Source organism: Solanum lycopersicum, chromosome 6 (assembly GCF_036512215.1).
Source record: "Solanum lycopersicum chromosome 6, SLM_r2.1".
In the NCBI taxonomy this organism is placed as follows: Eukaryota; Viridiplantae; Streptophyta; class Magnoliopsida; order Solanales; family Solanaceae; genus Solanum; species Solanum lycopersicum.
This window is the reverse complement of record NC_090805.1, coordinates 43,894,956-43,908,157: the sequence shown is the minus strand read 5'-3', so window position 1 is coordinate 43,908,157 and position 13,202 is coordinate 43,894,956. Positions and strand designations below refer to the sequence as shown.

The following is a 13,202-nucleotide window of genomic DNA, read 5'->3' as shown; positions in this document are numbered from 1 at the left end:
TTGCTCTAGGCTCAAGAACTCATCCCTTTTCCTATCCCTCAATGTCCGAGGGATATACTTCTCCATAAACAAGCTAGAGAATGACGCCCAAGTCATAGGTGGTGCCTCTGTTCGTTGACACTCAACATGTGACCGCCACCACATTTTGGCGTTCCCTTGAAACTGATAACTCACGAACTCAACACCAAACCGTTCTACAATACCCATCTTGTGTAGTAGCTCATGACAGTCAACCAGAAAATCGTAAGCATCCTCAAATTCAGTACCCTTGAAGACTGGAGGTTTCAATTTCAAGAACTTACTGAAAAGTTCATGTTGATCATTTGTCATTATAGGCCCAGTAGTCAGACGTGGAAACGTGCCTATATCTAATGAGGCATCCATACGAGGAGCCATAGTGGCTGCATGTTGTACCTCTGAAACCGGAGGTGTTGGTGCAGAAAACACTGGAGGTGCCTGACCTTGATCAGACAACCCACTGAGATAGGCGAGAACCTGATTGATCATCTCTGGGGTAGGTTGGGGTGGCAATCCCTCATTCTGCACTTGTTCATTTTCCCCATCCTCCCCTTCTCTTATTACTTCCTCAGTCGGTGGAGGAGTCACTGCCGTAGTATCAGATGGGCTAGATGCTCGTCCTCTTCCCCTAGAGGACGTCCTCCCACGACCTCTACCACGCCCTCTTGCCGCTGCTCTTCCTCGAGCTACAGCCCCAGTGGCTGGCTCAGACGCACCCTGTCCCGCTGGTGCTGGTGTTGGTGTAGGGTAGTCGTTGCTCTAGTTCTAACCATCTGCGAAATAGAGTGAAGATGGTCAGATACCAATTTGTATCACCTAGATACCAATTGGACACAAGTAATAGCACGAAAGAAGAAAGAAAGAATGGAATTTTCCTAAAGTCTTATAGCCTCTTAAAGAAAAGTAAAGGCGTCCCCCTACCGTTCCTTAAGACTCTACTAGACTCGTTCTTGTGTGATGAGACCAGATTTCGGGGAATAATAGATGTTGAATTTTAGAAGTTAATGAATTGGTCTTTATTTAATGAGTTTAAGTCTTCCGCATTACTTTCTGTTGATATTATATTGAAATGTTAAGGTTAGATTGGTTGGTTCGCTCACATAGGAGGGTAAGTGTGGGTGCCAGTCGCAATCCGATTTGGGGCGTGACAGCTATTAATATCGACAAATTTACTACATGTTATAGAAAAGTTGTGCTAGTAACATATTGGGAACTAATTCGTGTTATTTAATGGAAAATATAATTTTACATGATAATTGTTAAAAATTGGTATGCAGAAAACGAATCAATATTGATGGAACTGGATAGTTGTTCTTCATATTCACTATAATTCGTGAGTACAACTACTAATACTATTTGAAAAGAGTTGATTTTTCATACATTATTTTTAAAAAAAAAATGAATGTGAGGTGATGTCTATTTTATATTTGTAATTTCTAAATTACCAGTTGAAAAATAAATGTAATTCAACAAAATTTATAAATAAATTAATTAATTAATGTTTTATTTAATGGAAATATAATTTTACGTGATAACTGTTAAAAATTATTACGTGAAAAAAAAAAGGAATCAAAATCGACGGAATTGGACTATTACTAAAAGTACTTGAGCACACTACACCTACTAACACTAGATTGATATGAGTTGATTTTTCTTTCACTCTTTTTAAGACAAATTAAATGATTAATTTGAGGTGATGTGTATTTTATATTGGTAATTTCTAAACCGGTTAAAAATTAAATTTAATATAATAGGACTCGAATAAATTAATCAATTAATATTTAGTTTAATGGAAAATCTAATATTATATGACAATTTTAAAATTGTTATGAAAAAATAAATCAAAAATCAACATAATTGTATTATTGGCTTTTCATCTTCACTAATAATACTTGAGTACACTACACCTATTGACACTACTTGAAAAGATTTGATTTTACTTTTTGGTAAGTGTTGCAAAACTTTTTGCTCAAGATATGAACTTGTGGGTGTAAATCACTCTCATTACAAATATGTACATTACTGTAGTATACTACCAACACATTGCACATTCAATGGCGAAATTATTGTGGAAGAGAGGCATTATTACTCTTGGAGAAGGTAGTTATGGTGTCGTCTCGTTAGCTTGTACGTCCAATGCACTATTTCGTGGTGTTACTCTTCCATCTCTCATTGCCGTCAAATCTTGCAACTTGAGTGCTTCTCATTCGTTGAAAGAAGAAGTCAAAATCCTCCGAATGTTCAAACATTCTCCTTGCACTGTTCACTGTTACGGAGCTAAGGTCTCTTTTGAGGACAAAGTATATCTTTACAACTTATATCTTTCAAACTGCAATTCACTGCCGGAGTTTGAAGTTAAGAAACACACGAAGAATGTTCTTCCAGGACTTAGTTGCATTCACAACAATGGAATTATTCACTGTGACAACATTCTCCTTGTGGGCAGGGACAAAACTGCCAACGGTGATGTTGTGTTGAACAAAATCAAGTTTGAGGAACCAAAGTTTCAAAATTCGAAGTTATATAATGAGGCTCAAGATTTTCTGGAAAAATGTCTTGTGAAGAATCCGAGCACGCGTTGGACTGCAGACATGCTCTTGAACCATCCTTTTCTGTTGCATTCATCCAAAGCAGCCAACACTGCAAAGACAAGGAAGAGGAAAAGTGGTTCAATGTCCCTTCTGCACAAACCAATCCAGAAGGTGACATTCAAGATCGGCAATCATTAATTCGTGAGGCAATTGCCCGGTCCATAATTTTAAAAAAATGATATGTAATTTTTGTGAAGAAGTATGTATGAGCTTGATCCCTCTTAAGGGTTTGTTTTTGGGTATGTAGGCAGTGCGTGACAAAGATGATCTCACGTGCAGCCCCTTATTAGTTTAATCAATGAACAAGTTGTATAGTTGATCAAGAAAGGCGATTTTGTATATCCTGCAAAGTTAAGTTTGTTATTATGATTGATCTATGGTTTCTTTATTAATATGACTCATCTGTTGTGTTTTTCCCTCTCGTTTGTCAAACAATGTTTTACCTGTCAAGTACTACTGGTTTGGGGAGTGTAATCTTGACCCGCGAGGATTTTATTGTCATGCTCGAACTCTAGCTTGAAGCTTCTTGCTCTTTCGTCGAAAGGAAATGGAAAATGATTGCCATATACATGTATGTGTTGTTAGATTTCATACGAAAGTGCAACCCACGGTTAGAAACTAACTCACAATTGGAAAGACTTTTATATACAAAATACTGTCTGCATACAAATATACACAACATTCATATGTAAAACCACCACGTTCTTGGGTGCACACTTCAATCTTTTGTACTAATCAATATTGCAGATCTAGATCATCAAAAGAAACCTATTCTAAGTAAAACACATGAATCAGTAGAAAAGGGAGACAAACTCGAGCTTATATGCTCGTTTCCTTGCAGCCAGCTACCCAGCTTGTCACTATATAGGACCTAAAAAGACATTAGATAGACTCTCAAATTCATCTGCAAAAATAGCTTATACACCCTCGTAAATCTTCCCCATGACGAAAATCTACTTAGGTGATCAAGACGAGGAATGGTGCTTCGTGAGCTTTGCAAGGACACCAACGGCCAAAGAATTTGTATATGTTGTTGGCTCAGTCATGGATGAACTTGAACGACGATCTTCAAAGTTATCATTTTTATCAGGACCACCAACAATGGCACCTGTTAGCTCATTAGCATTGGGCTTTTCAGTGTTATACCAATTAACAAAACTCATGGAGCAGTCCACCAATTTATTTGGAGACATTTGTGGAACAGAGGAACCTCTATGATGAGCTTGAGTTGGAGGTTTGTTCCCAAAACCAACCATGTATGATTTTCCTCTCGGGTTTTTCCCTAATAGATAGTCCATCTGCATTTTTTTGATTGAAACAGGTTAGTAAATTGTGAGACGCATCAGATAAGTGCTACTAATATGAACAAATTCACTACCTGTTGCTTGGCAAAAGCCATGAGATCAGCAGAATTGAACTTTTTATCACCACAACTGACCGTTTGCTTGTACTTTGCTAGATAATCACTATAAGCACTGAACAGAAAAGCTGCACCAGTAACATATTGAGAATTGGCTCCATCTCTAAGGTGAATCAGACCCCCTGATCATAAATTAGACATTGGCAGCTCATGTACTTGTTAAACCAGATAAATAGATGAAATACATGGATCGAGTTTATATGTAGAAACGAAAAAAAAAACTTACCTGGAGACATGTGAACCTGGTGATGGGGACTTTGAGGATGGTTTGAGCAAATAAAACCATCAGCTTGTTGCTTAAAGTTTGCTAAATCTTTCTCCCCTTCAAAATAGAACTGCATTTATGTGGATGAAAAATTAACATTTTTTTCTACCACAAAGTGTCCCACTCCGCGTCTATTCAAAGAAAGGAATTTTAATTATTACCTTAGATAGGAGTATTTGAGCTCCAGCATATTTAAGGTCCCAGCTAAATTCAGCTACAGTAGCAGTAGTAGCCTCTTCTGTGATGAATTCCAAGTATGTTGGCCTCTTGGTTGCTCTATACAACCATGTTGCAGCCCACAACAACTCATCCTACATTTTACACATTTTAGAAGTTAACTTTCATATGCCTAAGACCTAGTTCAACATGGTATCAGAGTAGGGTCCGTCTCACCCGATGTTGGAGTTCCCAAAAATCAAAATTGCCCACGCACTGGGCGTGAGGTAGGGTGTTAAAGAATGACAAAAGTCTCACATCAGTGGTTAATGAGATGGACAGACTCTTTATAAGGTTTGGGCAATCCTCCTCCCTTTGAGCTAGCTTTTTACGGTATGAGTCAGGTCTAAGACGTGATTCAACAAAAGGAGTTGATTTCTAATCTGCTCACTTGACTAATAGTTATTAGAAAGTTACCCTTAGGGATTCCAATTTTTTTCAAACAAAAAAAAAAGTGATTTTCTGAGATAATAACTATTTATTGAATGAGTATCTGAGAAATCAAACCGTAAAAAAGGAATAGGTATGTTACATGAAAGCCAGAGAAGGAGCAATAGAAAGGACATTCCCCATCATAGGTTCCTTTATAGCTCTTGCCAAACTGAAAAAGCTGAGTCACAAACCAAGAAGATGATACATTTAGGAGTTGGCCAAGTGGACTAAAAGATGAGAAAATGAGGATGGGATTAGTACCTGTTTGGCTTTATTGAGAAGTTTACGGGAATAGGAAAGATCAGTTCCACGAAATACAATAGAAGCAGCAGCCATTGCTGCAGAAGTCTCAGCAGCAATTTCTGTTCCAGGATTTTTCTGGTCTATCATTAGCACAGTTCTCGGCGTTTTCATGTTCTCTGGCCTTGTCCAACATTCATGATCTTTCACTGGATCCCCAACCTTTAAAAAACAACGCACAATATAGCTTGTGTCAGGATAGGTTGTCTATATCACATTCCTTGACATGTATGAATACGGGATGCTTTGTACACTAATTTAATTACCTGGACGTAGAGGCAATTGCGCTTGACACTAGCTTTCAAGAAATAATCAGTGCCCCATTTGATGGCAGAGCGAACATTTTCCAATTCTCCAGCAGATTGGAGCTGTGAGTGATAAGCAATAGCAGCCCATGCTAAGGTTGTTATAGTGAAAGCCATTGGAAGCCCATATTTTACATTATCTCCAGCATCATAGTATCCTCCAACAAGGTCCACCTATATATATATAAAAGCAAAAAAGATATAATGTAGTACACAATTTCAGTGCAAAAATTTACATGCTTTTTCTTTTTATTATTCCCTCTGTTCTGATTCATATGACACACTTCCCTTTTTATTATATCTCCAAACATATTGTCACGTTTCTATATTTAGAAAAAAATAATTTTAAACCAGACATTTCTGTTTTCTTTGTTAATCTCTATGCCCAATCCATGTCTCCCAATTCAAAATATGTTTAGGAAACTACTTTATGTCTCTAGGTTCAAAACGAACATCATATTATAAGTGTACATTCTAAGTTTAGAATTACAAAAATAAAAGGTCTAGCCCTCCTCAATATCACCTAGTAAGATGCCGTTGATTGGAATATAACATTTCAAACTACAAACATGGAAATTGTTGACATTACTCTTTATATTATCATGTGATACACGAACAACGCACGTGAGGGCTACATACATTAGCAGATTTTCCATCTTGAAGGGCAGAATCTCCTCTCCATGAAGGTCTATGATTAGGAGGAAGTTTCCCTGATCTTTGTGCCTCCAAAAAAATAAGGGATTTGGTAAGAGCCTCTTGATAATTAATATCTCCATGTACACCTTCAAATATAATGAACCATGCTACAACAAAGGTTCTAAATGCCTTCAATATAGAAATGTTGGTGTTCATGATTTAATAAACGAATAATTAAGGATAAAAAAAATGATGATTATGAAAATAAAAGATGATTATCATTAATTTGGATTAGTAAAAGAGAGGAAATAAAGGAACAATAGATACTACCCATTCACTAGGAAGTTAAATAGTAATGGTGTTTGTTTAAGATTTTTTATTTTTTGGTCCTGAGGTCTAGGCTTTGTGAAATTAGAATGGCGGGAAAATAATATTAAGTTAGTTATGGACGTTTGGTGTAGAATTTGAATTATGTACGCATTATCCCCTTATCCTTTTCTAATTTGGAGTAATTAGAAATTATTACCCCCTTCAACCAAGAATATGGAAAAACCCTAGTCAGAATTTATAAAATATTATATCGCTTGTTTGAAAGAAAACTTAAAAAATTATAATAATATGATTAATTTTCGAGGCTAGTTTACTTTTATTAGTAGTGGGGCAAGTGAAGGATGAAAAAGATACGTAATGTTGTTAATCAAGTTTTGTAGGTTCAAATCCTATTTACAGAAATTTGATAGATTTATCATTCAACCTTCTTTAATTTGAAATAAAAAAATTCGAAAACACCAAAAGTTATTAATAGGGAAAACAAAAAAAAAGGACACGAAATTGTCTGCAATTAGAAAAATAAATTGTTATTAATCAACTTTCATAGGCTGAAATCATATTTACAGAAGTTTGATAGATTCAACATTCTTTAATTCAGAATAAAAAGATTCGAAAACACAAAAAGTTATTAAATGAGGGGAAAAAAAAGAAAAGAAAACACAGGAAAAAAAAATAAAGCGTCGCCTGAGAGATTCGAACTCTCGCGGGGAAACCCCATGTACTTAGCAGGCACACGCCTTAACCACTCGGCCAAAGCGACGAATTTGTAATTTATTATATTGTTAAATATAAATAGGCATTGTTATTAGGCTTAAGGCATATTCTCCTCTTGCATTTCTTTTTTAAATAGAATTTTCATTACACCTCTCAACTTGTTAAAAATGGTTCTACGACATTTTGTCATCATTTAAGGCAATTTTAATGAGATAACTTTAGATAAAAGTGTTCAATTGAGCGCTCTTTATTTTGTTTGACTACATATTCTACCGCGATGTAGTGTTTGGATAATGGCAAGAGCTCTCTTTCATTTATAGCCACTTATAGTTAACTTAACATTTTACTTGGACACCTTATTTTAGACTTGTTCCAATAGAACAGTTTTATTAGTATAAAAAAAGTGCTTATTGAACATTTTTTTCAATCAACTAAAAATAAAAATTGTGTGTCATGCACTCACGATGACATGGCATAATAACTAATCACAAAGATATACGTGACTTTGGACCCATAAAAACAATTAAAATATATATTAAAAATTAAATAAAATTAAAATTATATTATCAACCCAATAAAAGAAAAGAAAAAAACATTTCTCTCTTTTTCCTCTAACGCCAAAACACCAGGCACCACAACCTTCCCCAAAGTCCATTCTTCCTCATTTTCATTTTTGCCGGAACATGCTAAGCCACTTCCGGCAAAAACTGTACACTCCAATATCTAACTGCTCTCCTTTATTATGGTTCAATTCAATATTGTAGTTGTCATTTTGTTAATCTCATTCTTTTTTTTAAAAAAAAAATATCAAAATTTGTTGTATTTTATCTTCTTCGATGTTGGGTTCTTCCGAATTTGTATTACTTAATGAATTCACTACTTTAAAAATATTAGTTAAAATGTTAAAAATAAAAAATGTCTAAAAAGAAAAAGAATATGTATCCTAATTGAACCTTTATTTTTATTTTTAAAAAAAAAATTAAATCTGCAAATTTTTCCAATATCTCTCTTCCATATTTATTCTACAAGTAAAAATAAATAAAATTCTCTCTCTCCATATTTTTTTTGTTAATATTCCTATTCAACCTTCAAATCCTTTTTCTCTTCAACCCAAATTTTCTTATTATCTTCTACAGTAATGTTGTTTTTTTATCTTCAAAATCTGGATTCACACAAATTCCTCTAATTAAGGTATTTTCATCGTTATCTTCTTTTTTTAGATTTATTTTCTGATTTATTGTTGTTTAAAATCATTCTTATTTGGTGAAAGTAGGATAATTCTCGTTTAGAACTATAAAAAACTCTTCAATGGATGATTCTAAGAGACACTATTAATCTTAGTAAACTATTTTTTCCATCATTTAGTCTATGTATTACTCAAGAAATAGCGGATATTGTAGGATCTGCTTCTAAAATGAGGGAAGAAAGACGACAAGAACAAAGTCTTTATCAAATTCAGATTGAAAACTTAACTCGCAGAGGGTACAAGAAAATGACAGAGAAGACCAAATTGTTGATGAAGATGTATTTAAATATTTTTGCATGTTTAGATTTTTGCATGTTGAGTTGAAGTCAAAGAACAATTTGTTCAACAATGTGTAGTTGAATATATCTGTAAATTTCCTGTTATGTACATTGTGCAATATTTATTAGTTTGTATTTTGTATTCATTTGTTATTTTATTGTTGTATTTTGGGGTCAGTTTTTATTAATTTTGATAATGTATCATTTTTTATTCATCCCTTTATATTTTTTTACATTTGTAGATATTCAATAATTTATGAATACATTTTACATGACTATGATATTTCAGATTTTATTAATAAACTTTTGTTAGAATTGTGTTGTATGCTATGGAATTTTTATGTATTTGTTGTATTTGTGGTATATGATTATTGTTAATGAATTCATTTTGGGTCATTTTGGATCAGATGTGTTTATACTAATTGTACTTTGTGTGAGCATTGTCTGTATCCGTAAAGTAAATATGCACATTGTAATGCTATTTGTATGTTTCTAAAGTAAATACATATTAGTTGTATTTAGTGTATTCTTATTGTATTTTGGATTCAGATGTGTTTATTCAGTGATTCTTATTGTATTCACACTACAAAAAAACTTCCCAAGTCATTAATAAAGTCAGGAGTAGAATTGTTAACAAAGTTAGGATTAAGTAACTAATATATGTATTCACAATTGTACTTGCATCATGTTATGAACAAAACTTTATTCAAGTAATATCACTTACTGAATACATAACAATCATCATGTTATGAACAAAATTTCATCATAGTTATAAATATTATGTATTCACAATAGTAATTCCTCATATTTCATAGAAGTCCCTTAATATATGCGTATACAAAACAAATATTGAAACTTTATGCATTTCAGAATAAACGTTTACAACATACATTACATTGATCATATTTGTTTCGTTAAGGAATACAACTTATTCAAATAGTCATGCGTTATCTATAGTTTATACAATTTACAACCAAAACAGAATACGGACGAAAACAAAAAAAGAACCGAAATACACTACTTGTTTATAATTATACGAAACCTGAATACTATGCTTTACAATTATTTTTAATTACATTTTCAACTACATTTTTTATTTTTTTCGTACTATATCAATTTTAAATATATGAAAACAGAATACGATTAACAATTATATCTATTATAAATAATTAGAAAAAAAATAAGGAAAAAACAATTATCTCATTGAACTTGTATGAAAATCTTAAAAATCAAAAGTTGAAAGAATTCATAAGATTTTAGGAGTTTTTTAATTTTTAAAAGAGAGTTGAATTTTGAGGAACATACCTAGTTTTCTTAAACATTGAACTCCAACTACATATAGCTAAAGTTGAGACAAATGAAATCTTAAACATCGTGTTTGAAGTTAAATTTTATCAAGAATAATTTCAGTCTAAAGTTATCCAAGACAAGTATATGTAAACAAAAAATGAGAACAGCATGAAAATTAAATTTCCACATGCATTAACCAATTTAATTTCTGAAATTGGTATGCTTTAACATGTGGAAAAGATGCACACACCCTTGGGTACTAATTTGCCTTAATAATATCTTTCAATATCACCATCTAATCTAATGCAAAATTCATTCATTTTCATTGTTCTCTGAAGTCATACCAGTGGTTTAAATTTCTAACGTTTGAACACGAGCTTTTTAGTTGCAACAATTTAAATATATGCTTATTGAAATACGCATTATCGCGATCGCTCCTATTCAACTATCAATTGAAAAACAACTCTGAGATCGAATCAGACCTTGGCGCCTTCTCACCGGACTTGATCTCGGCGAATCCAAGCTTCTGAACATCAACTGCTTCACCGCCGATATCAACTCGTCCTTCGGATTCGGTGACGGCGTTAGACCTCTGAACTTGCTACAGAAATTCATATGACGATTCAGAGCCTCTTCTCTCCCAATTCGCCTCTCCGATGACCTCATAATTTCATCCTTCACTGCCTCCGCACACAGTCCACAAATCCATCGCCCTTCGTTCCGCTCCTTAACCCTCCCTATATACGCCGCCGTGCAATCCTCCGTCAATCCACAACACTCGCATTTCACCAATTCCACTTCGTTCATTTTTGCCTTCGCCGTTGCCGATTTAGCTTCAGTTCCGGCTAGTACCACTGCCGCCGCCTCTTTACTCATTACCGTCTCTGCTTCCATGCCTCAAATTACTCGCCTCAAAACTGTAACCTATATTTTTTCCTTCAATACATATACACAACACACGATAACCGCTTCGAAAATTTGAAATTCAAATCACAAAATCAGCATTAACGCGCAGATCCACCATTAATGAAAAATAGGTGAAGCTACACCAACTTCAATTCCTATAGTTAAATACTGAAGATATTATATACTATACACTCATTTATTTCAATTTCTGAAAATTCGCCTATAATTATGAAAAAAAAAAAAAGATACAATATAAATTTTACCCTTTTTTTTGCGAGAATATTGCACTGATCAACAATTTGAATACCACATACATTTCATAGAGCCTTGTTTGGCTCTGGCTCGATTAATTTATCCTCGTTTGATTCTGAATATGGAAAACAGCTGAAATTCACACCTAAAAATTATGGTCAAGCAAACACGACTTTTGTATTTATGAACAGAGGAGGAGATAGGGAGTTTTGATTTTCCATATAATACGAACGAATATTAATTTATATGAAATAATAAGGTACTTGATAGAGAGATTATGGTAAATTTTCATTAAAAAATTATTTACATCTTTTAAATGTTATTATAATTATTGGGAGTTTGTGTAAACACAATAAAAATTGTTTACGTCAAAGTTTATGGCGGCCGAGTTATAATATATTCGTGTATACACGTAAAATTGGTAAATAATAATAATAATAATAAGCTGTACCCCAAAAAAAAGTGAATTTTTTTTTAGCGGTACTGAGTGTTTACACTGACTTAATAAATATATTATATGTGTTCGAATATATATATATATATATATATATATATATATATATAAAATTATTACTTAATCAGAACTAATTAATATATAGTTATAGCCAAATGGAGTTAAAAAACAATTGTTATGGAATGATAAACTTATGAATTCTGAAATTGTTCTTTATTAGTAGAAATAATTGGTCAAAATTATAAAAAGGTACCAACTGAACTATTGCCTTTATTTAAAGTATGTCAAGTTTAGAGAACCATTTTTTTAATCCTAACGTAAGTTATTTGATTCGTTTGATATAAATTTAGGTAATTTTAATCTTGCCTAGTATAAGTTTTTCATAGAAATAAATTATATTTTGCAAGACATAACTTTGTGATTTTTGTAACTGAACTATATCTCTAACGGCACAAATTATGTTTGAACTAAGTTATGTTTTGTAAGACATATGAATTGAATTTGTGCTTCTATCAGTTCTATATGAGTTAAGTGACATATAATTTGTTATGCCCGATAAGTCATAACATTTTATATAATAATCAAAAATAGTTGAAACTCTTTTTTATATTATATTATTTGTAATAATACTATGCTCTAAATAAATCCAAACAATAAACCTCATTATAAATTACTTTAACCGTAACCTAACAAGTAGAATATACAATCTAATACATTTGCAAATTATTTAACCGTGTCCCATGCGCAACACACCTTTATAGAATATAGTATCATCGTCATCAATAATGAATAATATTACAATATACAAGTAGGTCAATATTAGTATATTGATTTTTCTCATTAATTGTCTACACGCTTGGGCAATGCAAGTTCTACATATAATAAAGAAAAAAGAAACGTGTTTAATACTGTAATTGTGAATAAGACGTTACTAAAAAAAAAAAAACTTCTTATAATAGCCTAACATTTAAACAATGATGACGCTGTAAAAGCAGGTAAACACTGCATAATACAAATAATACTTCCTCTATTTTTAATTATAATATAAATGACTTTCACGTTTTTTTATAATTTACAATGAATGATTATTTCATAGTTTTAAAATGTACTACTGTTACTTTTTTTTGAAAAAAAAAACAACCCTTCTTTTTAATAAGTTTCTCATTGATTATTTCTAGTTTTAAGAAAAATTAATAGTTTAACGTATATAGTTAATTTATCATATTTCGAAAAATTATTTATTTTGGATAAAGTTAATTTTTCAAGCGATTATTAAGGATCGTGCAAGTGAACGCTACATGCAAGGGATGACCAAATCATATAAATTGTTAAACATACACGAAGAAAATAATTTACTATATACTTTAGTAAATATTTATTTGATGTGGAATGGTGTTGGATAGAAGAAGAAGAAAAAATAAAGAAAAAGTTATTGAAAATCAATTATAGAACTAAAAAAATATATGGTTATAATTTCATTAATTATATGTAAGGATGACTGAATTGGTGTAACAGGTGTTGTCTCATGAAATAGGTTATAAGAGATTGA

General features: G+C 32.4%; 2 protein-coding genes, 1 long non-coding RNA gene and 1 other non-coding gene across 4 annotated transcripts; 1 reads left to right on the top strand and 3 right to left on the bottom strand.

The window, feature by feature from the left end:
* The first annotated feature begins 2,072 nt into the window (after positions 1-2,072).
* LOC138349401 (mitogen-activated protein kinase kinase kinase 20-like) lies at positions 2,073-2,747 on the top strand. Its single transcript, XM_069299739.1, has one exon. The coding sequence runs from the start codon at positions 2,073-2,075 to the stop codon at positions 2,745-2,747; it is 675 nt and encodes a 224-aa protein (XP_069155840.1).
* Positions 2,748-3,220: 473 nt separating this feature from the next.
* Positions 3,221-6,470, bottom strand: LOC101259852 (endoglucanase 16). The gene is made up of 8 exons (XM_004241721.5): positions 6,187-6,470; positions 5,509-5,721; positions 5,204-5,404; positions 5,043-5,120; positions 4,456-4,605; positions 4,256-4,364; positions 3,988-4,151; positions 3,221-3,907 (listed from the first exon to the last, which is right to left on the bottom strand). Exons 1-8 carry the CDS (start codon positions 6,397-6,399, stop codon positions 3,575-3,577), a joined length of 1,461 nt encoding a protein of 486 aa, XP_004241769.1. The 5' UTR covers positions 6,400-6,470; the 3' UTR covers positions 3,221-3,574.
* Positions 6,471-7,191: 721 nt separating this feature from the next.
* TRNAS-GCU (transfer RNA serine (anticodon GCU)) lies at positions 7,192-7,273 on the bottom strand. The gene has a single exon. It is a non-coding gene; the product is annotated as a tRNA-Ser (tRNA).
* Positions 7,274-10,337: 3,064 nt separating this feature from the next.
* On the bottom strand, positions 10,338-11,415 carry LOC101260148 (uncharacterized). The gene is made up of 2 exons (XR_011221789.1): positions 11,211-11,415; positions 10,338-10,977 (listed from the first exon to the last, which is right to left on the bottom strand). It is a non-coding gene; the product is annotated as an uncharacterized lncRNA (long non-coding RNA).
* Positions 11,416-13,202: the final 1,787 nt, after the last annotated feature.